The sequence below is a fragment of the Hetaerina americana genome, unplaced genomic scaffold (genome assembly GCF_022747635.1).
Source record: "Hetaerina americana unplaced genomic scaffold, ioHetAmer1.1.p SCAF_2, whole genome shotgun sequence".
NCBI lineage: Eukaryota > Metazoa > Arthropoda > Insecta > Odonata > Calopterygidae > Hetaerina > Hetaerina americana.
Genome location: NW_027286763.1, coordinates 86321074 through 86347963, shown reverse-complemented (window position 1 = coordinate 86347963; position 26890 = coordinate 86321074). Strand labels below are relative to the sequence as shown.

The 26890-nt window shown below is 36.1% G+C and overlaps 2 protein-coding genes across 4 annotated transcripts in view; one reads left to right on the top strand and one right to left on the bottom strand.

The window, feature by feature from the left end:
* Nucleotides 1–9618, top strand: part of mino (glycerol-3-phosphate acyltransferase mino) — a 140246-nt gene extending 130628 nt beyond the window's left edge. For all 3 annotated transcript variants that reach the window (XM_071585718.1, XM_071585717.1, XM_071585719.1), the window contains 3 exons: nt 2870–3010; nt 5089–5293; nt 8047–9618. In XM_071585718.1, the coding sequence (XP_071441819.1) occupies nt 2870–3010; nt 5089–5293; nt 8047–8312 (612 nt within the window). In that variant the 3' untranslated portion in view covers nt 8313–9618. The remainder of the gene's footprint in view (nt 1–2869; nt 3011–5088; nt 5294–8046) is intronic.
* LOC139688257 (zinc transporter ZIP13 homolog) overlaps nt 9615–26890 on the bottom strand; it is a 135585-nt gene continuing 118309 nt past the window's right edge. The window contains exons 2-5 of the mRNA XM_071585724.1: nt 23654–23797; nt 19393–19634; nt 18213–18489; nt 9615–10819 (exon numbers count right to left, since the gene is read on the bottom strand). Coding sequence (XP_071441825.1) covers nt 10647–10819; nt 18213–18489; nt 19393–19634; nt 23654–23797 — 836 coding nt within the window. The 3' untranslated portion in view covers nt 9615–10646. The remainder of the gene's footprint in view (nt 10820–18212; nt 18490–19392; nt 19635–23653; nt 23798–26890) is intronic.

Sequence of the window (26890 nt, the reverse complement as noted above, 5' to 3'; positions counted from 1 at the left end):
ATGTATTTTTGTTGCAACCATAGACGACAGCCTTGATGTGATGGAAGGGCTTGTCTGTTGCAAGATCCCCGGAGCTGTGCTTGTAGGAGCAATAATATTAGGTCCTGGTAGGGTCATCAATGCCATGGCTTGAAGGGTAGGAGCCAGATAAAAGGTAGTCCTCACAAAGCTGTTCTTCATTGTGGCAGCTGCAAAGGCATCTGACCTCAGTGGGTTGGCCAATTGAGTGATGGTGTTGCATTAAATATAACCACTTTTAAGAAAGGCAACAGGAAACCACCTCAATTAATTTTCCCAAGAAAAAATGATGCATACATTGAAGAGAATGAGTCATGGTTCCTACATACTGGGCCATGTGCTATGCTTGAGAGCAGGAGAGACAAGGCTTTCATGGTTGTAAACACATGAAATCCTTGTAAAGTAGAATTGAAAACAGCAGCAGAGAAGAAGGCACAACAGAGAACTGAAACCCATTATAATAGGCCCTTGGAATTTTAGGATGATATGAGGACAGGGCAATAAGAAAAAATGGGGATGAAGAGAGGAACTATAGATATTTTAGGGCTGTACAATATTGTATGGAAGGATAGCAGGTATGATTAGAGCAACAATTATGGACCAATATACAAGGGAAGGGAAGAAAGGGTTGACACAGATTTCTGAAAAGCTCAGACAGTATTGAGAAGAAAGTTAGGAAGAAGGTTGGCAAATATGGAGGAGGTGAGTGATTGAATATTATTCATGGAAATAAAGCTGAACTGATGAAGTTAATCATTATTTAAGGTCCACAGGTTAGGCAACCAAATTATAATTGTCTTTGTGACAAAAATTAAGATACTAAATCTAGCATATCCCTATATAACTCCTTCATGTAAAACACCATTAATTAGGAATATGAATAGAAAAAAATCTTGAATGAACATTAATAAATTTTATGAATTACATAAACCTTACACACAGTTATTTTTTGCACCAGAAAAATGCTTTGCACGCCTTGCACACATTTTATACTCACCATTTGGACCTAGATATATTCTCTTCATGTTTTACTTTTTAAAAGTGCTGCTATTTCTGCTTGGAAGTAGCTTTAGTTTATACTTTGTCTTGCTACCTGGTACACCTGAACTTATGGATACACCTGTTGCTGTCTTCCTTATTTCTTCCTCATTCTTACTCTATGGCTTCTTCCATTTCTAGATTAAAGCCTGTAGAAACTATTGAAGCTTGTTTGTTTTTTATAACATGCACAATAATTACATAGATGGAATCTTTTCCATCCATGTAATCATTGTGCATGCTATAATTTCTGGCCTAACTATTTCCCTTATTTTACCATGTATGTTTTGGTTGGAATGATATCCTGCACTCTAATGATGATAATTACTCAGTTTCTCAAACCACATTCAGTCATTACCTCTAAATTGCTTGGTCTTACTCAAGGAAGTACATAATGTTTTTTGTTACTTTTGTGGAAAGTTGGGTCGAGTTGAATAATTTGTCTAAAATTATGGGGTGCATGCAGTGTGGTATAGCTAAGTTAATACCTATGCCAGTTCAAAGTGACCTAATCTTAATTAAATGACATTGATCTTAAAAGTATTTAGTTTAGTGATTATTAATGGGGGTTTTACTCAGGAAGGACATGAATTTGTTGAGCTTTGGCATCACAGAGGTTTTGATGACATAGTCTCAAAGAATGACACTTTTTTAATTGGATTTTTTTCGAGATTTTAAAAATTATAACCTCATCATTGCCGATGGTTGATAATGCAGTGTTTTGAAACCTCCCTGAATGAACTTTTTTAACTCATGGATATGCACCCTAGAATGCTTTTGCAGGTCAGCTGTAGGTGATTCAAAATAGCAATTAGTCGATAAAGGTATCATAATTTATTGATAGGCGGGTTTAAAGTAAGCTGCTAGTTGGCTTGTAATTAAAAAGGAATACTAACAAATCAAGGAATCAAGTGAATATTGGATAAAATTTATTCAACAGATTCAGGCGAGATGTAGTGAAAGTTTGTCATTATGAGAAAAACAAATTTGCACTTTTCCACAGATTTATTGTAAAGTACACCGCGTTTCAGTTCATTGAACCATCTTCAGGTACAAGAAAAGATTCAAATTGTAATACATAATATTTATACCTGTTTGAGGAAGGGGAGGAAAGGAAAAGAGCAGGGAGGAAGGTATGTAGGCGGCTCTACCCTTCGTGTATTTTCCTATCCAAACACCCGTACCCTCCACTCTCAGTATGTGTTGAACAACCCTTCCCTGACAATGTCCTTCTTAGAATCACTTATACCTCATCCCTTAACCTGCCTCTATACCTTCCGTGTCCCCTTCCCCTCTAACCCTTCTTTATTTTTGAAAGACTCTCCATTCTTGGGATGTCACCGCGTAGGTTGTTTTTTCTGACAACAGTTTCGCCTGTGTTTCAACGAGCGTCTTCAGGTCGAAGTGCCTGGTCGAAGTTGTTTTGGCTGCGTTTATATATATTTCACCTCTCCCTCCCTGCTCTGTGATTGGTCGGGGGTTTCCCGCCAAATCCTTTATTGGCAGTACTTCGATACTGTTATCTTCCCTACTGTCAAGGCTGCACTCCTGTGGATGGTCACCCAATAGACCTAAATATTGGTATGGAGTTACAAAATAAATCAATATTGGCAGGAGGAGTAAGTTATTGTATTTGCACCCTATTTTCACCAGGAAAATGTTTGTAATATTAACAGAACATCATTTTCCCTTGAACTCGGATTGATTGGAAACTCCAAAATGATTTTGCTTCCTTGGGTTGAATAGTATTTTTGTTTCAAGATGATGTGAGAGGGTTCCATCCTCTAGATTAATTTATAATTTGCAATTTTAGGTTTCAAATGATAAACCTGAGGCTGAAGAGAGCACAGACGAAGTATATGCCAAGAAAATGGCTACATATTTTGAAGAGAGTGATGATTCCCAGGAGGATAGTCGTAAATCTGCTTATGTTCGAGATGAAACCAAATATGAGGTAAGTTTTTATGTTTTTGCCCATTGCTTATTTCTTACAGTTTTCCACATAAAAATATGTAATATGGTCCAGCTTTTATGTACCTATCATTTTTCCTTCAAAAAAGAATATGTGAATGTGACTGACATATTGGCTACGTGTAGTTATATTTTATTAGAGATTAGTCAAAATTAATTTTTGTTCTTAAGGTTAATGCAAATGATAAAGTATGTCAGTTATATAAAAAATCTCCCTTGCCCATTCACTCTGGACACCTCAAACTTCACCATAATGTGGTTTTTTGGGTGCTAGGTCTTGGGGGCTTAGATTGTGGGTGGCACAGGGAAAGGAATCTGAATAACCCTTCTATCCTGATATATGTATACGTGGGTTGTTCAATGAGCCATTAGGGAAAAATAGGAAAAAAATTAATTTGGGAAGATTTCTTTTTATTTTTCAACATTATCTCCATTTAGCTTGATACAATATTCTCAGCATTTCTCCAACTTTTTTAAATTGTCCAAAATTAGGATTTTGGAAGATCTTCAAATTAGGTATTTGTGTGGGCGACAACCTCCTTATTCATATGAATCATTTTTCACCCAGCCATTTTTTCAAGTTTAGAAATAAAAGAAGTCATAGAAAAGCACGAAACCAGCCTCCTAATTACCCACACGATTGGGATTATTCTCCAACGAGAGCAAATGCGGCACCTATGTTGCTGAGATTTTTTTCACTCCCAATTTTTCATACAAATTTGAAGACTTTGCACCTTGTAATATGCCTGTGGCCTCAACTATTTTGCTAACATTAATTTGTGGAAGTTGAAACCATATGGTGAAATTTGTCAATCATTTTGGTATATGTCCCAGTTGATATGAGGGTGGAGTATTTTGAAATCATTATTTTACTATAATACACTGTTATTTTTAGTATGAACCATGATGCATCTCTCAATGTGATAGTGATGAATAAGAGGGGACAAAGCACATTTTCTTCAAAATAGGGAAAATTTAAAAGCTATATAAATCAACCGAAATATTTTTCGCAAAACTCTTTGAGGAATCAGAAGTTACTACCGACTACCTTGAAATTGATTTTGAACAAAATCAGACGGTTGAAGGAAAAAAATGATTGGTAGGGAGAGTCAAAAAGTGCAAATGCAAATATTCACTGTCCAGGTACTTTTTCTGGGTACCCTTTTAGTGGCTATCTAGTTTTCTGAAAATGGTGCTTTCAACCTTTTTCACAAACTAATATCTCAACTTTTAAATCATCAATGGGTTATATTAACACCAGTACTTCTGAATTAAAATTTATTTAAAAAGTAACTACACTGATATTTTTAGTCATGTGTTCTTGAGAAATTATTGGCTGCATAGGAATAAATTATTTTTTGCTGTTTAGTGCATTTTGAATTTAATGCAATTTTTTTTTTTAAATGTTGCTTATTTTTTTATCACAATTTTGTGCTTCACTCAGGGTTCACGATTTTGTGATATTGATGGATTTATTGTCTTCATTGTTAATATATTAAAAAAATGTGACTGGATAAACATTCAGATGATTGTATTCATGTATCTTCATTCATCCTGTTTGTGTACATAGGATTTGAGCATAGCACATTGCTGTTAGTGAGCTATACTTGGAAGTTATTCAGTATAACATTAGTAACACCACTTCAATCAATCCCACACAGTAGAATCAGTGATTTTAAATTGGCTCTGTTGTGTGCCATTTTGCTCTTGCTCTTGGAGTGAGTTGAACATTCCATATTCCCAGAATTCCATGGTTTTTGAATTATTTAGTTTGAAAATCTTGGTTTCATACCAAACAAAAGGGTTACTTCACAGGAAAGATAGGAGTAGATTTTTTTCAATTGATTTCTCAAGAACATGAGTCAGAGTCAGTAAATCTACTCAGCCATAGTCTTGTCAAGGTTTGCATATGAGACTTCTCAGAAAGCGTTCACAGGCTTAACTTTTTTGTTTATTTTATCCTTGGTAAAATGTGATATCCTATAATTTGTTGGTTAGTTGTGACTGTTATGGTTTGAAATGAATTAAATATTTCTCAAAATTCCCAATGTCTCCATGTAGGTGTGTTTCGATTCAGCCAATGAGAAGAGAGAATGGCTGACAAATGTCATATGGCGAGTATGGGGACCAATTTTGGACATGTATATTGCAACTTTGCAAGCCCTTGCCCGTTGCTTAGTCAAAAACGAACTTCTTGAATCAGAAGTGATTAAGCAGTCCCTCTCAGAAATGAAGTTCCACCTGGAGGCCAAAATTGCTACTTCTGGTAAGTTATATAAATACCTAATATCACCTTATGTTAATGAGAAGTCACTTCCTTTAGGTGCCTTGAAATGTGTTAACTCTGTGATTCACCTCCAGTTCTAATGTAAACTCACTTTAATGGAGTGCAAGTGCCTCATTGTGCCAGTGTTTTCACAATTATGAAAGTACTATTGCACATACAACTGCACCCTCTCTGCATTACCAAATCTCTTTCAATGTTTGTCAGGTTACAGGCAACCCTTGGAAGATATTCACACCAAAGATGAGCTTTCAATTTTAGTATTATCGTAGTGTTGGTCAAGGAAGTACCTAATTTCTTATTAAGTTCTTGTCAGCTAAATATACAGTTTTAAATATTTTTGAGTACATACTTTTTTTTGATCAGAGGTTTGTGGCAATTTGCTATTTAGGTAGTTGACTACAAGTATATACATAGTCGTCAGGATGTGACTTGAAGAATTAGCTATGAGATATCAAATCAAGATACCCAGTTGATCAAATAATTAAATATGAAAAAGTGGTCACCTCTGTCTGTCTTCACCCTCCTCTTAGAAATCTTTCTGGGATTGAATTTATGTTTTGGTGCACTGAGAGAAGGTATAAAAATAAAGAAAATAAAAAAATAATCACTTGTAACAGTAAGCAGAAATAATTTTATTTACGCTCTGAAATTGTTGCATTGAAATGCACATTAGCGGATGACTCCGTTAAAAGTTACTGTTGCAGCATCTCCCGCAGTTTCTTTGGAATTTAAATACTAGTGTTTATATTTTTAAGGATATGAAATTCTTGCCACCAATGTGAAATGTATTGACAGTTAGCTAATTACTCATGAATGCATGCTTTAGTTAGTTGTATTAGAATATGAGTTTCCCAATTAAAAATTTGCTTAAGACTTTTCCATAAGCATTGATAGTAATAGCATTGGGCGATTTATGAGTACACTTTACTATTCTATGCTGAATCCTAAAAAGTTACAATTTAGTAATACACTTGTCTACATTCTTTTTAGTTCTCCTTGATTGTGATTTTCATTCTAAAGATTTGATTGTTATAGAATTTGAATATTTATAACAAAAATGATTATGGTTGGACATTTTTACTTTGGTTAGTAAAGATAGTGATAGTATTTGCCATCTCCAATGGCAAATTATGCATAGGAACTATTCTTGTTCGCCCTCCTCTCTACTTGCCTAAAACTCTTCAATAATGGTCTTTGGCATCTTACTACCTCTAAGATCTTCTCAATCCAGTTTTCTCTCTTCATATTATCTCCAAATCTCCCTCGCTGGTTTGCATGATTTTTTTATGAGGATGGTTCGAAAAGTAAGGTCTCCTATTTTTTTTCATGAAAAATCAAATTTATTCTCAACTTTGCGTACATCATTGGAAAGGTTGAGCATTTAGCTATTATCTACATAGTCGCCTTGACGATCAATCCCTTTTTGGATCCTTGTAAGCTGCTTTTTAATACCGGCATCGTACCTTTCTCCCTTCATGGGGTGAAGCCAATTGATGACTACTTCTTGCACTTCCTCGTCTGACTTGAACGTCTGCCCTCCAAGGTGTCTTTTGAGAGCGGGAAACAAGTGGCAGTCGCTGGGGGCAACGTCTGGGCTGTAAGAAGGGTGGTTGATGATATCCCAGCCGAATTCATTGAGTAGGGTGGTCGTTTGATGTGACACATGTGGACGTGCATTGTCATGATGCAAACAACAGAAGAGGAAGTGCAAGAAATAGTCGTCAGTTGGCTTCGTGATGTGGCGGGAGAAAGGTACGATGCTGGTATCAAAAAGCTGTTTACAAGGATGCAAAAAGTGATTGATCGTCAAGGTGACTATGTAGAAAAATAGCTAAATGCTCAGCCTTTCCTATGATGTACATAAAGTTGAGAATAAATTTGATTTTTCATGAAAAAAAATAGGAGACCTTACTTTTCGAATTACCTTGTACTTTGAAATCAGTTAAAATACTTGGCATTACCACTTTATGATTCATTTCTACTTGATTTTTATGTTGAAATGCTATTACATCAAATAAATGAATTGGGGCCTAGTGTGTCACAGCAGAATATCCCATTTGGTGTGATCCATCCTTTTTGGACATTGCTTACTTTATTTATTGGATTGATATGTTGAGCGGATGGCTTGTTTCTGTACGTTGTGAAGTGTGGTCTGGGGTAACCCATCATTTGGGAGGAGGGTTTGAGTCAGGATGTATTCCTAGACTTCCAGTTAGCCTCTTTGTTGGGTGTATGGAATAGTGACAATTTGACAATTAATAACTAAAACAAATAAATTGTCATTAATTATGTCAAGTGTGCACATTTCAGGATATGAATTAGTTGCTAAAAATAAGACTATACAATATTTTGAATTTAATTAAAGTTGTCTATCAGGTGAACAGCTGTTATAATGCAGCTGGCTCAGGATTGACTCTGAATATTAATAATGTAAGAGTTTATAACTTACTGAATTGTTTTCTTGGATGAGAAGGAAAATGTGTTGCATAATAACTTTATTTTCCAGAGAGTATTCTTTAAATGTACCAATTTTGCTATTTATATGTGTTGCTTATGAGGGCATGTGAGTTATATTAGTGTTTAACTGCAAAATAGATTATTTCCACCCACAAAATGTTTTTGGCTCCAAAGTTAGTGAATGAGTTAACTGGATGGTGTGTAATTAATTATTGAATATCATGGACCTCATGTTTCTTATGTCATGTTCTTTATTCCAATGAAACTCAAAACAGGAGAGAGCATATCTACTGACACTGTTCGTGCTGCTCTTCGGCTCTTTGAAAAGTGGGATATTTTGGATCACTACTCCCAGAGTGGAATCAGATTACTCTACCTTACGGAACGCTATGATGATGTGGAAGCAATGAAAGTCATTTACAAGAGGCTGGACCGATTCCGGAATGAAGTTCCAGTGGAGTGGAATTCACCTTGCCCCTCCCGTTCAAACACTCCGTCCCCAATGCCCCTTGGCCCCGACGGTGCAAGTCCAAGTGGCTGAGGTCATGAAAGTCCATTCCTGTAGGTATCCAGTTATTGTGTGCCTTACTCCTGACAGTACGAGACTGAAATTCTCTTTGTACAGCTGGAGTACAGATTTCTCTCTCTCTGTTAAAAAGTCTGTGCCATCGTAGTTTATTTGTGTAGGAACATGCACTAGTCTGTGGTTCATTAACCACCTGGGCTGCCCCCTGTACAAATGGTGTTTTTTTTTCTTTAAAGTCATGATGAAGTCAGTTATCATGCCTTCTTGATGATGGCATCATCATGTTTTAATGACATTTTTTAAGTCAGTTCCCAGGTGAATTGGTGAGTGAATATATCTATGTAAAATGACCTCTTTCATTCATATTCTTCAGACACTGGATGTTATGTTGTTTAGGGAAAGTTAATTGATGATGGCATATTTCATATCAGGGCAGTGTATTTATTTTGAATCGGATCAAAAATGAAATATGCTCATTAATAGGTGGCTTTTTATATGAGCTCATCTCATTGCCATGCAATGAGTTGATTTGTACATATGGTTGTAACTCAAAGAGACTTTTGAAGTATTGTTAAGCATTTTAATTACAAGATTATGTTGTCTGTACCGTATTGGCAGCAATTTTATACAGTTAGAGGTGCAATAACATTATTTGTAGTCACTTGTAAATGGTTGCTCAAGATTAAAAAAAATATCCAGGAGTATGCTAAGTGGCCTTAACACTATAATACATTGTTATAGATTTTAGTGAATGATATAGGCCAAAAATAGGTAAAATTTATTTCGGAAAAATAAATTCAATCACTTATGGTGGTTAAATTTGTGAGGACTTTTTTTTCTCTTTATGTTCATGTTCTACTGAGGAATATCTAGTATTTGCTCAGAAATAGATTGAACTTTGCCAGTACATGCTTAAAACAGTTTACCATTCGTATACATAGGTGAATCAGTGGATGGCATTGTTATTTTAATTAACCATTTTAATGTCAGCTTAAATAGTGTATTTTAATTGTACATACATACAGAAATGTTGTTTTTGTCATTGTCATTTATGATTACAATGTAAAATTTTGAAGATTTTCTTTGATGAAACCTCTTTGCCAAATTTACTGGGAGACCTGATTTTTTAACAGTTTCAATTTGACCTCCAAGCTGTTATTGCTACCTAATTTTGTATTGAAGTGTTTGAAGAAAGACAGTAATTTAATGGCTCTCTTTCAATGAAGGACATTACAGCCAGGCCAAAACATGCAAGTCATACGTAGTGTTAATTCAACGAAAGTGTTAGGCCAGTTGGCTGCTTAATAAATTTTATTTTTTAATATTACTGGTATTTCATTACCCAACTAACCCTTATTTATAAAAAAAAATTCAATTTCACATTTACAGTCAGTGAAATTTATTTTCAACACATATTTTCAAATAATCAATCTTTACAAATATATTACAGATTTTGTGTTTACATTGACTGGTTACCGGACACAATAACCATTTTGAGTTGTCTACAGCTCTTTATGTCACTACATATGTGTGATGGAAACGCGGTAAAATTAAATCCATAAATTGCTTCAATTTATACACGTGAATAACCTAGAGTAATTGATAAGTTTGCCAATGATACTTTTAAAATCTCTAAAATTAATATGAACATAATTTTTGTCAATGCATTGGTTTCTCAACCTATAAGTGCACTTTCTTCCCCTGTATTATTTTTTCAGGTACAATCTGAAGAGAAAATTAACATTAGCATAAAAGTTAAGTGCTATTGTATGACTGAATTGCCAAAGGGTGCTGTTCAATCATTGGCAAAAATGCAAACACTTTGATAAAAACTAAACTGATTCGTAATTGGCACAATAAAATATTAGAATTAGGAAATTTACAAAAATATCACAGTCAAAATTATATTTTGACCCAGTTCTTTTGCTTCCTAAGTCATAGGAACTCTGAAAGACCAAATGCACAAAACATTTCAATTGTTAGCTTTGAGTTTGGCATTGATTCTCTTCAATGGCCAAGTCTTGTGCTAGTATGATGAAAAAGACTGAATCACTACTTCATTTGCTCACCGCAGATTCTCAGTCTTTTTACCAAAAATACTTTCATTGCCACAGTGCATAAAATACAGGCATATTGTTAAAAAATACCTCTTTCAACTCAAGCATTTACAAATCGTTGAGAATATTCTGCTCACAATGAACTTGGGAGCAAGCGGGCACAGTCCAAAGACCCAATGGTGTTGTCAATGCTAGGCAATGAAATTTATCACATTACACTCTGGCCGCCCTCGAGTTCCATTCCTTGAAGAGTGTTTGAATTTCATACGCCAAAGGATGAAAAATGAAATACTCAAGACTCCATTATTACGGTGAGAGCTGCCATGAGGAGGATTCCTGCTACCAACCCAACTAGTTGTTTTGCTGATTCCCTTGGATCACTCTCGGAGGCCAATTCTGGCAGAACAGATACAAGTGCTATATGCAAGAATCCACCCGCTGTGAACGGCAGAACCCATGAAACTCCTGCAACAAAGTAATGGGTATACATGGATTACAAAGAAATTTTGTAACAAGAGTAATGTAATGGTTATCCAGTTCTTGGATTGATTTGATATTTTAGCTTCAATAATTCAATCAAATCTTACGCTAATAATGAAGGATTGAAAACTTAGTAATAAATCATCATTCACATAAAAAATCAATATTTCATACTGCTGCTACGATTGTGCTATATACTATGAGATGCATATGGTGGTGAAATCACTTCAGTTAAATAGAGAACAAAGATTCCCTAACTTTAAGAGAGAAAAAACTAGGAGAGGGGAGTGGCAATATGTTTATCACAGCTTTACTAGTATAATGAAAAACATTATTGTATCAGGGCCCAGAGAGGCACAACTGGATGGAGCAGCTCAAAGCTAATTTTACTGAAATAAAGGAGATTGATTCTCATAATATGCTGGTGTTCTACCTGATGAAGCTGGATAAAATAACTAGAAAATTTTAGCATAAAAAATGATTGGAGCAATGATAAGGAAGCTACTTCTGCAGTACAATAAGGAGAATTTCTCTAAATGGACACGAAATATTTGTGCTTATACCTATGATATTTATCAGCATAAAGGATAGAGTTGTGAAAACTAATGGATGATACTCTTGGGCTTTGAGGAAAGAGGACAAGGACTGATTGGAAGATTGTGAGTCGCAGGTTTATAAAAAATAACATGTATGCAAAGATGGGCAAGGCACGGAAGGTGAAGAGATAAGGCTGTTCTGAGAAATTCAGAGAAAGCATGAAAAGTACATGTAGGAGATACTAAGAGGCAATGGAATGATGAAAGCTGTGAGAGGAGAGAATGCTAATTAATGAAAGTAGAGGGAGGAAAGAGTGGGCATGTTGAATGAAATGAAGGGAGATGAAAAGTAAGTGAATCTGAGAAATGATTTCATGCAATAAATTTAGTTAAATGCTTGGAAGTGCTAAAAGATAAGATAACTTCAGAATTGTAAAATAATTTTGCAGGAACCATCTAAAATCCTACAAATATTGGTAGACTAAAGTGAATAATTAATCAGCTGTGAAGATTATTGCAATTTTATGTATACACCCTTGTAACTAGAAACTCTACATAAATTATTTATATTTCAAATTCTAGCATTTAGATTTTACAACAATTTTAATTATGATAAAGAACTGTGAACCATACAGCTATTGACTAAGGCAAGTGGCGGCCTACTTCGAAGAGAGAACTTGGCTTCAGACTGGTGTGCCCAGGTACGATTCCTGATGATCATGGATATCTCTAGCTTCACACAAGCTGTGATTTTTTGGGAATCAGACCTTCTTGGGAAATCACTGGTGGTACAGGGAAAGGAACTAACCCTGATACCCTACTTATTCTCTACACCCTGCACTTCACATGCCAATGGGATAAGTGAACTCCACCCTCACCAATTAAACCAATCTCTTTGTTGATAACTATAGCTGGTTTGTACTTGCAGGGATATACCACTGAAATGAAAATTTGTTCCTGGAATTTCAGATAAGAAGATAGTAGCAATCATAATACACTTACTGCCATTTGTTATCTAATTCTGACATTTGACAGGGATAATCAAAGAGCTTGTTTGAACAATGAAGAGTTAACGAATAACTAGGGCTATCAGTGGAATAAATGTTTGTAAATTCATGGGAATTATTTTACTTTAAAACTAACTGATTTATACAAGGTGTATAATAAGATGCAGAAATGCAGTAAAATTAAAATGGTGTACTAGCTTAAGCTATGGCTCCTTCTGCTAAATGTCTGGGTTCTATTTCTGTTGTGGCAAGAATTTTAATGGATCGCTACTTGGTCCTGACTCATGTATTATGTGAAGAATAATTGATCATCTAATGACCTGTCATATAGAGATTAACAATGTTTACCCGCTACAGTAGGATGATGATTTTTAATACTTGACAGTCACCTTTCTCCAACTCCCGATTTTGTTCTAATTAACCTTACTGTAAATGGTATTGTTTCAGCAGCCACAACATAGCATCATACTCCCAAGATAATCGAGTGCCCCAAGGGTACTTTCTCAAGTGCAATGTATACTTATTTTACATTTTATTACAGTAAAAATACAAGTGAATTTTGAATTTATTGGCATAAAAATAATACATAACTAGCAGCATTTGGAATTTTTCATTTAAATTTCTGAATGCCTCTAGTTTGTGTTATTTTAAGGATTCATTTTACTTTATGATTCATGGAATTGATCACTATATGATAATTTGGAAACTTGCTACCCAAAGTAACTCCGCAGAAAGAATTTGCCATGCTAAAAATATCTCTGTGGATGATTTATTTAGGAAAAATAAAGATGGAGGAGTGATTTCTAATATAACAAGTGCTTGGAATGGAATGCCCATTTTACATACATCATGGCGTGTGATAGCAAATCTTATGTAAAATGGATGTTATGAGTGGAATTGTGCTGAATATGGGTTTCCGCTGTCTTGAAAACCTAAACATAAAAAGGCAAATTCATTCAATGTCTGTGAGTGCCATTTTACATTCAAGATTATCATTACATCAAACAAATTTCATTTTAATATTAGAGATTTATACACATGACGATGACCAATAAAATCATTGAGAAAGAATGAGCATAGAGTAATCACATTTTTTTTTAATTACTGCAACTTATGTCGTTGATTGATGGAGTTGTATATTTTTAACCAGGAAAAGAAAAAAAACTAACTGCAGATGGAGATGGCCCAAGTTGAGGATTAAAAATTCAAACTAAGCTAAAACTACAGAGAACAGAGGAGTAAGAAAATAAATGGTCTCCCAGAAACATTGATTCTCGTAATAACGATTGAACATTCTGGTGGGATGGAATTTTCCCTTCGAGAACATGAACCTCTAATAAAGATGAGCAAAGGAGTCCTAGATGGGGAGGTAATGTCATAGATTTTAGGCTATTGTTACCGTATTTAGTTAAAGAATTGTCTGAGTAACAGAAAACATGCTATCAGAAAATGTTATAGCAATGTTAATGGAAAAGACAATTTAACCAATTGTATTCCTGAATATTTATTTCTGTTTGTTGTATGTTTAACAAGTAAGTATATGATTAGACTACCAGTGATTAAACAAAATACACCCAATCGTAAGCTTTTAAATGCACCCAGATATTTTTTGAAGCTAATGACTGGTGACGAAATACTATTAGCACAAGTAAAATTTAATACTACTGGCGTGTTATCTTGATGACATCCATTCGATGCTTATGGTATCTGGCTACATTCCAATCAGGATAAGCGAGCAAAACTGACAATGGTAGTGTATGCTTACCAGACATAGCTTTTGCTCAAAGGTAGCAGGTAGATAGTCTTAAAACATAATCCACAAATTAACCCACTTCTGGGGTTATTCAACTAATTGTTGCAACAAAAGTCCTTTAAATATTTACATTCCAAATAACTACTGATCAGACAGCCAGTCATTCCAATGATGATTTTATCTATTATTAAGCATCTAGACTTTCTAACTAGTTGGTAGGATGTTTGAGATTTTCTCGAATAACTTTTTACTGTTTTATGTTCTGCAATTTTATTTTCTACCATCTTCTACTCGCGTATGTCATGACTTTTAAATTTATTAACACACATGTTTTCATGAAAGTAACATTTTTCATCTGCAGACATTAATTTTTTACTTACTGAGCTATGAGAACATAGATTACAGCTCTGTCACTTCCTTGTCTCTTTACTTGATGATAAAGTAATTCACAAGCTTGTACCTATGGATCTCTCATTGACACACTTATTCGACAATATGGTCTCTTTATTTTGGCACTCAAAGCAAATTTTACTACTGGTGGAGGAAGTCTGTTCCCCTTTCACATAATAATAATAATAGTTCCCATAATGCACATCTTATGGTGGTTTTCTTCTCTTAGACCCTGATCACCCCCAATTTATATATTTCACTATTAATATGCTGCACTAAATGTATATTATTCAAGAGGGGAGAAAATATCAGGACACTTATTGTGGTAAACCCTTGCTAACCTGGACTCCCTCTTAATCCGGACAGAGTCTGGTCTTTGTACTGTGAGTGGCCTATTATGGGGTCATGAGAAGAAGCACTGCTTTACTCTACTAACATATACCTATAGCTAGGAATTCTCTAAGAATATAGTAGATATAATTATAATATTTCAATTCATATAACAGCAGTTAATTTGAAATTATGAATCAACTACAAGAAATATAATACATATGTATGTTCATCTAAACACAGTGCATTTAGCAGATGTTACACATAGTTGAAATATGCAGCTAATTACTACCAAGTGAATCTCCTAATATCTAGATATTTATAAATTATAGATTCAGGTGTGATGTGGTGGAACTGTTCCAAAAAAATAGAGATGAAGACTATTACAATTTTCCACTTGATAAAGATTTATTCCAGACTAGTTTTGATGCAGTAAATCATATTCAAGTGAATCTATAACTGTACAGAATCCAATATATATATTTTAATAGAGGAGGTGGGGAAACCAGGGTGTCTCCACGTGCTTGGGGGGGGGGGGGGTTAGGCAAGGGGGAAAAACCACTACTCAGGCTCCTCACTTATCCCGCTTAAAAAATCCCACTGTGAAAAAGAATTAGACACCCAATTATGAATGAAGAGGAAAACAAAAGCATTAGAGAGTATAACTTCTTTAACCCCGGAAACATCTCCCCCCACACAAAACTCACAACTTTGGTGCAGGATCCCTTGAATCAACCACCTGTCAAATAAAATAAAAAATAGATTCCCCTAAGAAAAATACAAAATTTCCTGGGATGGGGAAATGTAATAAAGAAGGATTCAAAGTTATTGGAAATCTATGAATGATACAGACTAGTTGTGGTGACCACCATCAACATTATACTGAAAAGACATGACACCGATATGTATCAGGAAGATGCTTAAGGATATGAGATATCAAATTGAAAATAGCCTTGCATAGAGGAAATTCTAAAATCCCACCAATGATCATTAATACTATTAGGTAGTAGACATTGAAAGATACCAAAATTTAATATCAATTGAGAGTCAACTTAGAGAGGATGAAGAACGATGTAATGATGTAGGCTGTAAGAGATGAATGCTGAAGATACAGTTTGAGAATGGATGTAGTAGGCAACAGTTAAGACCTGGAAGAATGAAGCAGCCAAAGACAAACTGAAAAAATAGACAGCTGTCTTCTTTACTTCTCCACCCAGTGGTTGATTGACGACAGCTCACCAATCCTCTCTTCCCTGAGCCAGTTTCCTCATCTGCACGTAGGATCCAACTTCCATATCTCCTATTATTTGTGGTACTAATGTACTGCTGTATCTTGGTTGATCTCAAGGTTTTGCCTAGTATTGATCCATCAATGATGACTAAAAGAAGGCCTTGGTGTCTCATCATATGACCTATCATTCTAGTACTGCTTCTATCCACTGTTTTACGCACGTTTATAATTTCTTTGATTCTATTAAACACTTTTTCATTTGAGAACTCATCTCACAAGCTTATTTTGCCATTCTTCAGAAAAGCTATGCTTTTAACTCTTCCAGTTTTCTTTTATCCTCTATTGTTTATTTCCTGTGCTCTGCTGTCCAAATTTCACAACCATGAAGTAAAAGCAAGATATTAAGAGTAAATTATTCTAAGGTAAGCTGTAGGCTATAGGAAAACTGAAAAATATGTCCTTAACAAGACTCTTTGAATAAATGATGGAGTGCTAACTGTGACAGAAGAGGAAGGAATTAACATTAAAAAAATGAAGAGAGGTTGAGTAATAAGAAAAGAATATCAGCATGCAAGAAAAAGTAGGAGCAGCCTTGAGAATCATGAGAGACACCACCACTTGATGAACACAGAAGAAATTTCTACGGTAATGATGTTAGAAATGGTGAAATTCTTATTCAAGATGAAGATAAAAGCCAAGTAAAATAACATTCTGCATGAAAGAAATTAAATATGAGTAAATGCGAAGGGAAAATAGGGGAATCCATATTCAATACTTAATTTGACATTGCAGTGGTGGATGTATTGACTAAAACGGCACCATAGAACAAAAAAATTGTTTCAAATTTTACAAATAATTTCAGAAAATAAGACTGTTACTCAGAGGTATACACAATATGATCTAAGATTGCCATAGAGGAGGAGAAATACTGATAGATTATCTGAAGAACATCTTGCTCTTTGAACCAAGAATAAAAAGGTTGACAAATTGATGATTAGCCCTTGGTAATTATCCTATTGATTCATCCATTCAAACAACCAAAGCAAATAACTTCAGGGTTTGTTAAATCTGTGATATTAGATGCTCCCTCATACTAAGCCCACAGCCTGAATATTGGACATACTAAGCCCTATGGTCTTTGAAATTCATGCATCAGGGTGTGGAAGTCATTTCTTTTCTCTGTAGAGTCCCCAGGATGATCTGATACCTAAAAAATTACCCTTCAAGGGTAAAGTTGAGTGTGCCCAAAGGCATCACCTGGAATCAAACCTAGGCCCTCCAGTCAGTAGCTAACTGCTCCACTCACTGGAATATCACCCTAACCATCACAGATATCAACAGAAGAAACAAAAAATATTGTCTTGGAAAAGCTTTACATTGAATGCTAGGTTTATGAGATCATCTAAAATTTTCTTTATCCATTCCCGTAGATATATGTACAATACATCTCTGTATTTCAAATGAATAATATACTGAAAATGATAACCTTGTGAATGCCACATGTATTATTGACCACAAATGTGGAGCAAATTTTTTCATTACCCTGATGCATAATGTGTCACAAAATCATGAGCACACAAATAAATCACACAGCACGACCAATTCTAATTGTAGATAATAATTCTATTTACTAATGTCCACAAAATCATGCCTGATTCTATTAAAAAGTGCATATGTACATATATGCTCACTGAAAATATGAGAATGCTATTAGAAGTTTCATTCACCCAGATTAATTATTGTTTTTGGATTGATTGGTGAACCAGTATTGAGCCACCACTTATATAATTTAGGAGGAATCCTGATTTATATGAACTCTAATATGTGGTAGATTTTTAGAAAACAGGATTATTTTACTGTAGGCTCAACAGAAGTCTAACACAGATTAACTCATCCATTTTCAAATACAAAAACATAATTTAATTTCCATGAATCCACTTGTCAAAGTGTGTACTCATTCTATATGAATGGTAACTTTAGAAACAGAAAATTAAAGTTTTGGAAAAGACTCTTTATGCTAAATAGACAACAATAACTGGATGGACTTAAATGCTGGGGGGGGGGTTTCTATATTTATGTCATTGATAACAGTGAGATCTTAAGAACAGCAGGATTTGAAATAGATACTAACCAACTTCTCCTGGAGCTGCAGCACCAACAGATGCAGCCAAGGCACCAATGATACCAGCACTGCCAGTGATCAACTGTGCTCTTGCTGCATCCCACCTCGAGAAACCGGAACGAAGTAGGATGGCAAAGTCTCCAATTTCATGCGGAACTTCATGCACAAGGATGGCGAACGTTGTAAAGGCTCCAACTCGGAGTGAAAGAGAAAATCCACCGCCAACAGCTAAGCCGTGGGTGAAATTGTCAATGCTGTTGGCCACAAGATTGAGGTAACCAGCAACCTAGGAATAGTTAGTATAACAATACATTAACTGAAGACAAGTTCATTACTAATGAATATCACATAATTTTAATTCATCCATATGCATGGAATTTTCATTCTTTTGAAATGCATTTTTGATCAAATACAAGGTTTTCCTCATTTTTTTGATAATTCTTGGTGTCTTTAATTAATTCATAAAAAAAAATTGAAGATGCCTTGTGAACGTGAATTTTTCATTAAACTTGAAGATGCAGAAGGTTATTCCATTTTAAAATTTACAGAAAGTGGTATTGAATAGGCTACATTAGAGTATGGCTGATTGGAAGATGATTTTAATGGAATAGTAACTCCTTGGGCTGTGTGTATGCAGTCAATGGCATCCCGAGAATTTGGAAATGTAAAATTATTCATTTCTTTGACAGTCAGAGGTAGATAGACATTTGGAGCTCGACAGTTTGATGCCATTCTGAGAGGCCATACCAGGCGTAGAACGAATGCCAACACAATGGACATTTCACCTTTCCCCAATTCTCTTCATGCCAATGACTGCCTCCCAACTTTTTGGAAATGATAGCAACTACTTTGGCAATTAAAATTAAAATTGTCCACTAATTCCAAAGCTTATTCTCAAAGGTAATGTAATGTAATAAGTGGTAGTAAACAGGTGAATGTAAAAGTAATGTAGTTCCTCTAGTGGTAGAATGAGAGTACAAAAAATTTTTAATTTTTGAAATGATTTAAGAGTTTCTTAGATATGACCAATCGCAATGAATGTTTGTAATACTCCATATTTCTACCCCCTATTTAAAGCATTACATCCTATGGAGAAAGCAATGATATTTGTTTTGCCCTTACAGGTTGAATTGAAAAAAGGGAGTTGCTAATATATCTCCCATAAGTGAGTATTTGCTAATGTATTTACTTTTTTTGGGGGACTATGGTTGCCACTCATCGCGTTTCTCTTTTCCTTGCTGAACACAGACAAGTCTCCATTTTCTCTCGTTTCATGGATGTTGTTGTTGAGGGTGTTGGCCATCTCTTCCTTGGTTTTTCCTGAGCTCTCCTCGAGAATATTTTCTTCCTTTCTCTCCGGGCAAAACTTCTCCACAATTATAAAGACTAGCATGCCCAAAATGACCCAAGCGCCTGTCCTGATATGCTGGCCTGAAAGTAAAATAAAAATAATAAGCACTTTAATCATCAAAGGCCTGTTCAATTTTAATAAATATTTACTAATCTTTTTTCAATTTTCCAAAAATAACTATGAGTAATATATGTACATATTGAACAATATATAGTCTGATGAGGCAAAAATGTTCCCATGATAACAAGAAACCCTCATGCAGTTTTCCACTTTTCTGGATGACCTCACAGCAGGGGTGAATGCATGGGGGGAGAGGGGATGAGGACCAATCATCCCTGGGGAATATTTTTGGCTTCAAAAAAATTCAAAATGAATATCATTTACATGGTCTGTCCCAAATATTGATTGAATCAATCCAGGGAAAAAATGTATTGCAGATCAAAATACAAATTACTAAAATTCTTCAAAAAAGCACCCTTGTCCATTGACACACCAATTCCAGTGCATCTGCCAGTCATGGTACACTTCCTGGGAGGCGTCAATGCGAACCTCATTCAGCCACTTAGTTACTGCCTCTTTGATGTTATACAGAGTTCCAAAATGGTTGTCTTTCAAGCTCCTTATTATTCTTGGGAATAAAAAGAAGTCCAGTGGTACTACATTGGGGCTGTAGGGCAATTAAAGCAGCATTGCCACCCTGTGCTTAACCAGGTACTTGGTCACGAGGAAGGCGGTTTGAGACGGCATGATGTCATGGTGTAGCCTTCGGTTGACAAGAATCTCCTTCCTGATGTGTTGCCCTGTTTTCAACAGCCTTTTAAGGACTTCCACGTAAAATGGATTGTTAACTTCCCTGTCCCTGAGGAACAAACTCGGAGTCCCTTTTGAGTTGAAAAAGACCCATTCACCAAACATTGTTGGACCTACACCCTATTGAATGTGAAATGGTAAAATGGCATATCTTTTGCATTGTCGCAAGAGTGTGTGTGTGTGTGTATAGTATGTGTGAGACACTGATCATACTTAGTGGATTCTCTTTCATCGCAATGAAATTCACTCAAGTCACTGCTTATGATAGGTTTTCTGAGTAAATTCTTGGTGCTCCTCAATACTCCATCTTAATCATTGGCATCACATAATTAACATTACATTTTCATATCTGAACATTATCACGTTTGATAGAAAAAATAATAATCCAAGTAAAGTCATATTTATTGCAAGTAAAGCAAGCATATCATGATTTTTTTCATTTCTGTCATAACCCAGTCAAATTGTAATTTTGACTCTATTGATTTCCACTAGAAAAAGTAGCACTCATAAAATAGCATTAGGCCAATGTACATTTATTTTTAAAGATTAAAAATTTAGCATTGTGTTTATTGGTCTGTCAGCAATAAAAAGTTCATGAGTAAAAAGGTAAGTGCTGCCACACACTTCACCGTTCTCTGCAGAATTCACGACGTATATTTATTAATGTTTATTTCATAGTTACTAAGTTTTTGTCTCTTAAAAGCACTAATTATGATAGTATAAATCCGTATGAAATAATCTCTTCGTAATGTTTTTTTGGAGTTTCTTTACATTTTCATCCTCCCTTTGTCGGGCAAATTGATGGAATTGCTCGTCACTACATTAATATGTGTATATAATGTTCGTACGAACCGAAACCATTTCCTATTTTTTTAATGCTGACTCCTTTAAATTTATTCAAAGGAGCAAAAGGGAAAGGATACAGTTGAATATGAGACCCGCTAAAATCCCTTGGTTCACTCTCTTGAAAGTGCGAACTTCACAGCGAAGCCTAAGTCAACGCTGCACGCTCTATACGGCTTCCTCTTTAATAAATAGGCAAAGAAAAGGCTTAGAGCTTTATCGCGCCGGAAGCGTGTGGATGACGTTGACTCATCCAAATCTGGAGTTCTCGAATAAATGTGTCGCATTAACTCGTGGTGCATAACTTCTTTGCACGCACTGTTTTTCGTTCACCAATGCGAGAGGAACGGCAAAGGGGCTTACCAGCTGCTGAATTCATGACAGGAGTGCCTGGGGCATCGTGAAGTTATTTTCTTTCCGTAATGAATTCGAGAGCATCGACGAGGGGTAATATGAAGGTGCTACCCCTCACCTCCTAGTCATAGGGCTATCGTAATCTAGCCGTTAACCTATGCTCACCGAACACTGTATTCCAACAACTGTACATCATCCCTTCTCGTCTAGAATAAATGGTTCACTTTAAGATACCATCGAAGTAAGGGCCATTACCGGTATGCCTAATCGCGAATAATTCGTTTGCACTCACATCCAAAAGGGATACACCAAACTGTAAAAAAAATACCACAACATTACCCATTTAACACAGCTTCGTTTCAAAACGTTGTCTTCTGATTCCAGAATGGGAAAAATGACGTTTTGACCGAAATGAAAAGCGTTTTCAATTTGGCGATTTTGAAAACGTGATACTGCTACGTCATAAAAACTCCAGGATGTGTTTCAAAGTCGTGTTTTATTAAACGGTTCTGAAAAATTATACGCCGAGTTGAAAACATTAAAAAAGCATGAAAATGGGTCACAGATTCGGTGTATGAGTATGTACGAGTAATCTATAGATTTTCACATACCTGTACGCATAACCAATCGTAATTTCTCTTGCCCATGGATGATGGTATGTGATATATTGCACACTGCCTATTTGCAGTGCCCATATACACATGGAGAATCATACGTTAGACTTTAACAGTGACTGCATGCGCTTAATTTACCTACACATTCGATTCCATGCAGAATAAAATTTTAACGCTTTTTCACAACACCCCCCGGGTGGCCTCTAGTATCCCATTATTTTCATCGCTTTTATCTAATTATGTTCATCAATTTTATCCTAGGTCATAATTTCAAAGTACACGACACAAAATATTGCTTTAAACTTAGTGGATTCGTTTACTATTCATTAGTAGCGTTGCCCCTCGAGTTCAGAGACCGTCCGACCCATAAACATGGAAAATGTAAATTCCAGCGACAACGCACGGTAGAAAAGGGTCAACTGAGGTGGAGATTTCCATAAAATATGGCAATCTTAGCATGAGGTGGTATTCCTGGATACATCAGTTTGATTTTTGGGTCAACGAATGTAAAAAAACGTGAAATTTCACTGAACATCTGCATGAGAGCACGAGATATTGCTGCCCAAAGCCTCGAAAGCGGTCGCACTTCAATGTATAATTTGCGGAGTATTACCCAGTTTCTCTCCTGTTCACTGAATACACATATTTATTATGCTGAGCACGAGAATCAAATACAGAACTTCATTGGATAGTTGGGCTCACAATGGGACCACATTTTACGCCTCCTTCCCACAGCAAAAGGAAACTTTGACAAAAAAATGTATCAGACGTTTTGAATGTAAGCTTAGGCCCCAAGCGACCCAACTCCAAAACAAGAATCACGACTGTGATAAGCTTTCCTTTCAATATTTGACGAAAATATTACTTTGACCACGGCAAATAAAAGGGAAAACCAAATACCTCTCGCAGTTATTTTTATCGAGTTTAACTATTTTAAGTTCGCCGCAAGCAATAGGTCCTTCGTGAGGGCGCAAATTACATGACGATAATTACTCTAGTTGAAGTATTTCGTATTTAAACTCCGCATTTACCAGAAAATTGAAGGATAATATACTGGTGGCAACAACGATTTGTTCACCTGCTATTTGTTCATTGTTTCGTTTGTTAGCAGTGGTTTTTTGTCGGCTAATTGTTAATTTGTTGTTGAACCTTTCTTTTTTTCAATCGTAGAGATTGTAATAGTTGATTCCAACCAATAGAATAAAAAAAAAACCCACGGAAGTTTAATGCGCAACAATGATTTCGATGGAAAATGAAACTTGCAAGTCAAACATTGTCGCGGTAATGAAGATAATAAAAGCTTCTTCAACAAGATTTTTTTGAAAAATTTAAGAGAATTTTGGCGGTACGAAAGGGGATTTATTAAGGGCGAAGGGCATCAGAATAATCCGATGCGCCAAATCTAAGTCTGAGACGCGGTACCTCCTTTTTCTTACCCCGGCGGGGAGGGGGGGGGAGGCGGGTGTAATAGAACTCACCGTTTCCTCGCGAGGAGAAGGCGTGCCCGGCGGTGGAGGACGGCAGCGAACCCCAGGCTTCGGGCAACAGGTGCAGGAACACATCGCCGAGCAAACCGCCAACCGCGAAACTTAGCATAACCCTTAGGGTGTTCCCACTCCCTACTGAAGAGAAAAAAATAAACGTGTTGACAAAAGGAGAAAATTTTTCCATCCAGTGTACTATTAGGCTAACATGCCCTTATTAAATATATTTAATATATGGCGTCACAGATAAAGATACTTATTTTACCAAGCGATTGTGCTTACAGATATCGGGCAGATTCATGTTGTAATGAGAACACAGAGTATTATGCATACATATTATTTTACAAACATATCATATTACTTGGCTGACATAAAAATCAGAAAGTCATTCACCATAGTGCCAAAGTAGTTTAATCCACCTGAAGGTTGTTTTGAAAAAAGTGTACTTTTAAAAGAGGCCACCATATTCATAGATTTTCAGTTAAACACGGTGGATTAAAGTTGTGGAATTACAAAGTCAATTATTTGATTTCATTTCAACACCTGAAGGTTGTTTTGAAAAAAAGTGTACTTTTAAAAGAGGCTACCGTACCGTAATATTCATAGAATTTCAGTTAAACTCAGATTTAGGAGTATTTATTTATTTCTGGCCCAAGAGAGAGAACTAAAAGTTGGAAAGTTCTAAGAGGAGACCGGAATAAAAGTTGTTATTAGCAAGTATATAATTTTGCGAAAAAAACATCGTTTCGCTACTTTTTCCGTTGATTAAAACCCACTTCCCCATTTTCACGCTTCACCATTCAGGAAAAAACCGTCAATAAAATTTGTCCTTTGTTCACGTTACTTTGCTCTCACATAGTCTCTCCTTGAACTTACCAACTGCAAAGTTATCTTTCTCATAAGCGTTGTGGTTCGAATTCACGAGGGTCACGGCAGCCATGCGTCTGTGAGTCGACCGTTCGCAAACACAAAGGGGCATGGGAAATGGTTGGACGCAAACCTTGGGCGTTCCAGGTTTATGCATACATTTTGACTAGATGTGGTTGGTGGATATGGATTACATGAGGAGCGTCTGCGGCGAAAATAGGAGAGAGATACGGCGAGGAATGAGTGCTTCATGAAATAACAAGGTTTGAAAATACGTACCGGTAATGAATAAGTATGAAAGCAGTACGCTTCGTGTATCGAGAGCATGGATGAAAATCTTATAACCAAACGGATATGTGAAGAGAATGGTGAATGCTTCGAGAGGAAAGAAGAGTTAGACCCACTTCCGTCAATATCACCTTTATCCCCCATTTCGTCCTTGACTCCAGTGGTAATATGGCAGAAATTTAGTGTCGCTTGAAACAGTTTTTAAGTTTCCAAATTCCCTCACAATTTCCGGCTAACGCTTACCATTTCTGAGACGTGCATTCGCATTTTCCGATATTTTTACGTTTTTTCGATGTACAGAAAACATTAAAAGACGATTATTAGATTATATATGCTTATGACAACTTCCATTTCCTATTTATTAAGAATGGACAAATGTTTCACTTTAAAATAAGCTTCAATTTGTACAAAAACGAGAGAAGAAATGTTATCGCGTTGAGGATTTCAGCCAGAACTAAATTATATATTATTTATATGCATATCGTAGATATGATATATAATTTAGGATATATATATATATATATATATAGATATATATGTATATATACACACAAACACATATATATATCCGGCACAAGGAAAGGAACTGGCTTCCCTACCCTGATGTGTGAATTTCACACGCCGTCGGGCTTAGTACTGGCTGAACTCTACCATCACCTACCAAACCGACCTTCGGGTTGATTTACTGTACTGTGTTTATGGATATATATATATAAACGCTATCGATCTACCTACCTAGTTCTCGTTATAGTACATTAGCTATATATATATACGTTATCGATCTACCTTCGCAAACGTTATCGATCTACCTTCCTAGTTCTCGTTATAGTACACTAGCTACATATATATATATATATATATATATATATATATATATATATATATGTATGTAGCTAGTGTACTATAACGAGAACTAGGAAGGTAGATCGATAACGTTTGCGGGAGAATGTGGTCGAAGAAACTCTCAGGACATAGAACTTAAGACAACTGACAGCGGAGACCGAGAAAACTATAAATTAAACGGTGCATTAATTTGATAGAACCGAAAAAAGAATACGCCAAAATGGAAGTAATTAGTAAGAGGAAGTTTCCCTTCGTAACATTCATTGCTGGTAATTAATGTCATAACCTAATACGATGGTAATCCTTGTTTTGGGTTTCTTTGGCCGTGCCTTCCCGGGTAGAACTCACCGCGTACGTAGGCCCTAAATAGCGAGCGAAATAAAAGTTTTAGGATATAAGGGGGGTGGGGTATTTCATTTACCAATACTGCCTGCAGGGCCTGAAAGTTAGCACAAGTAAAGGTGAAGAGGTACAAAGTCACTGGGAATCGAACTCGGGTCCTCCGGGAGAAACTCGAACGCTCTACCCAACAGTCTACACCACGCCTCCCTTTGGTGGGTATGCGTGTTAGTAAATATGGAACATTCTCAAGGAACAAAATTACGGCAAAGGAGCGTCGCTGTTTTATTCATTCCAGTCGACGGGGATGTCGCGGATAGCCGAACCCCCACCCCCAATGTCCGCCGTTGCGTCTCGTCACGGAGAGTCACGCTGAGCCTAACTCTCTCCCTCTCTCCCCTCCACGTGCGCGCGGAGCCGTTTATAGTCGTCGTCTGTCGGTGAAATTTAGGTCCAAAAATTTTTCTAGATTCCACTCTTTTCGTATTCGGCAGTCGGGTGAGGTTAGTACACCCATTATGAACACGACAGATTTTTTTTCAGATTTGATCGTCATTGGAACGGGGATTGGTTGAAGAAGGAAAAATTCGAAATTCGAATTACTGAGGATATTATGAAGCAGACGGGTGTACCATGCACTGCGTCCTTGGCAGCATCCGCCGAATGTCGGATCGTAAAAAAGAGAGGGAAGAGTGATGAGAGCCAGCTGTAGCGAAAGAGGTGCAAGGCGACTTCCCAAGAATTTCAAATACATCAAACAAGTTACGTTTTTTCAAATCTGGCGATAAAGACAAGCCGGGGCATGAAAACTATGATGCCATTTATAGCTTCAAGAGGCACTGGAAGAAAAAAGGGGAGCAAATGCATTACGGACACGAAACCAATACATCGAAT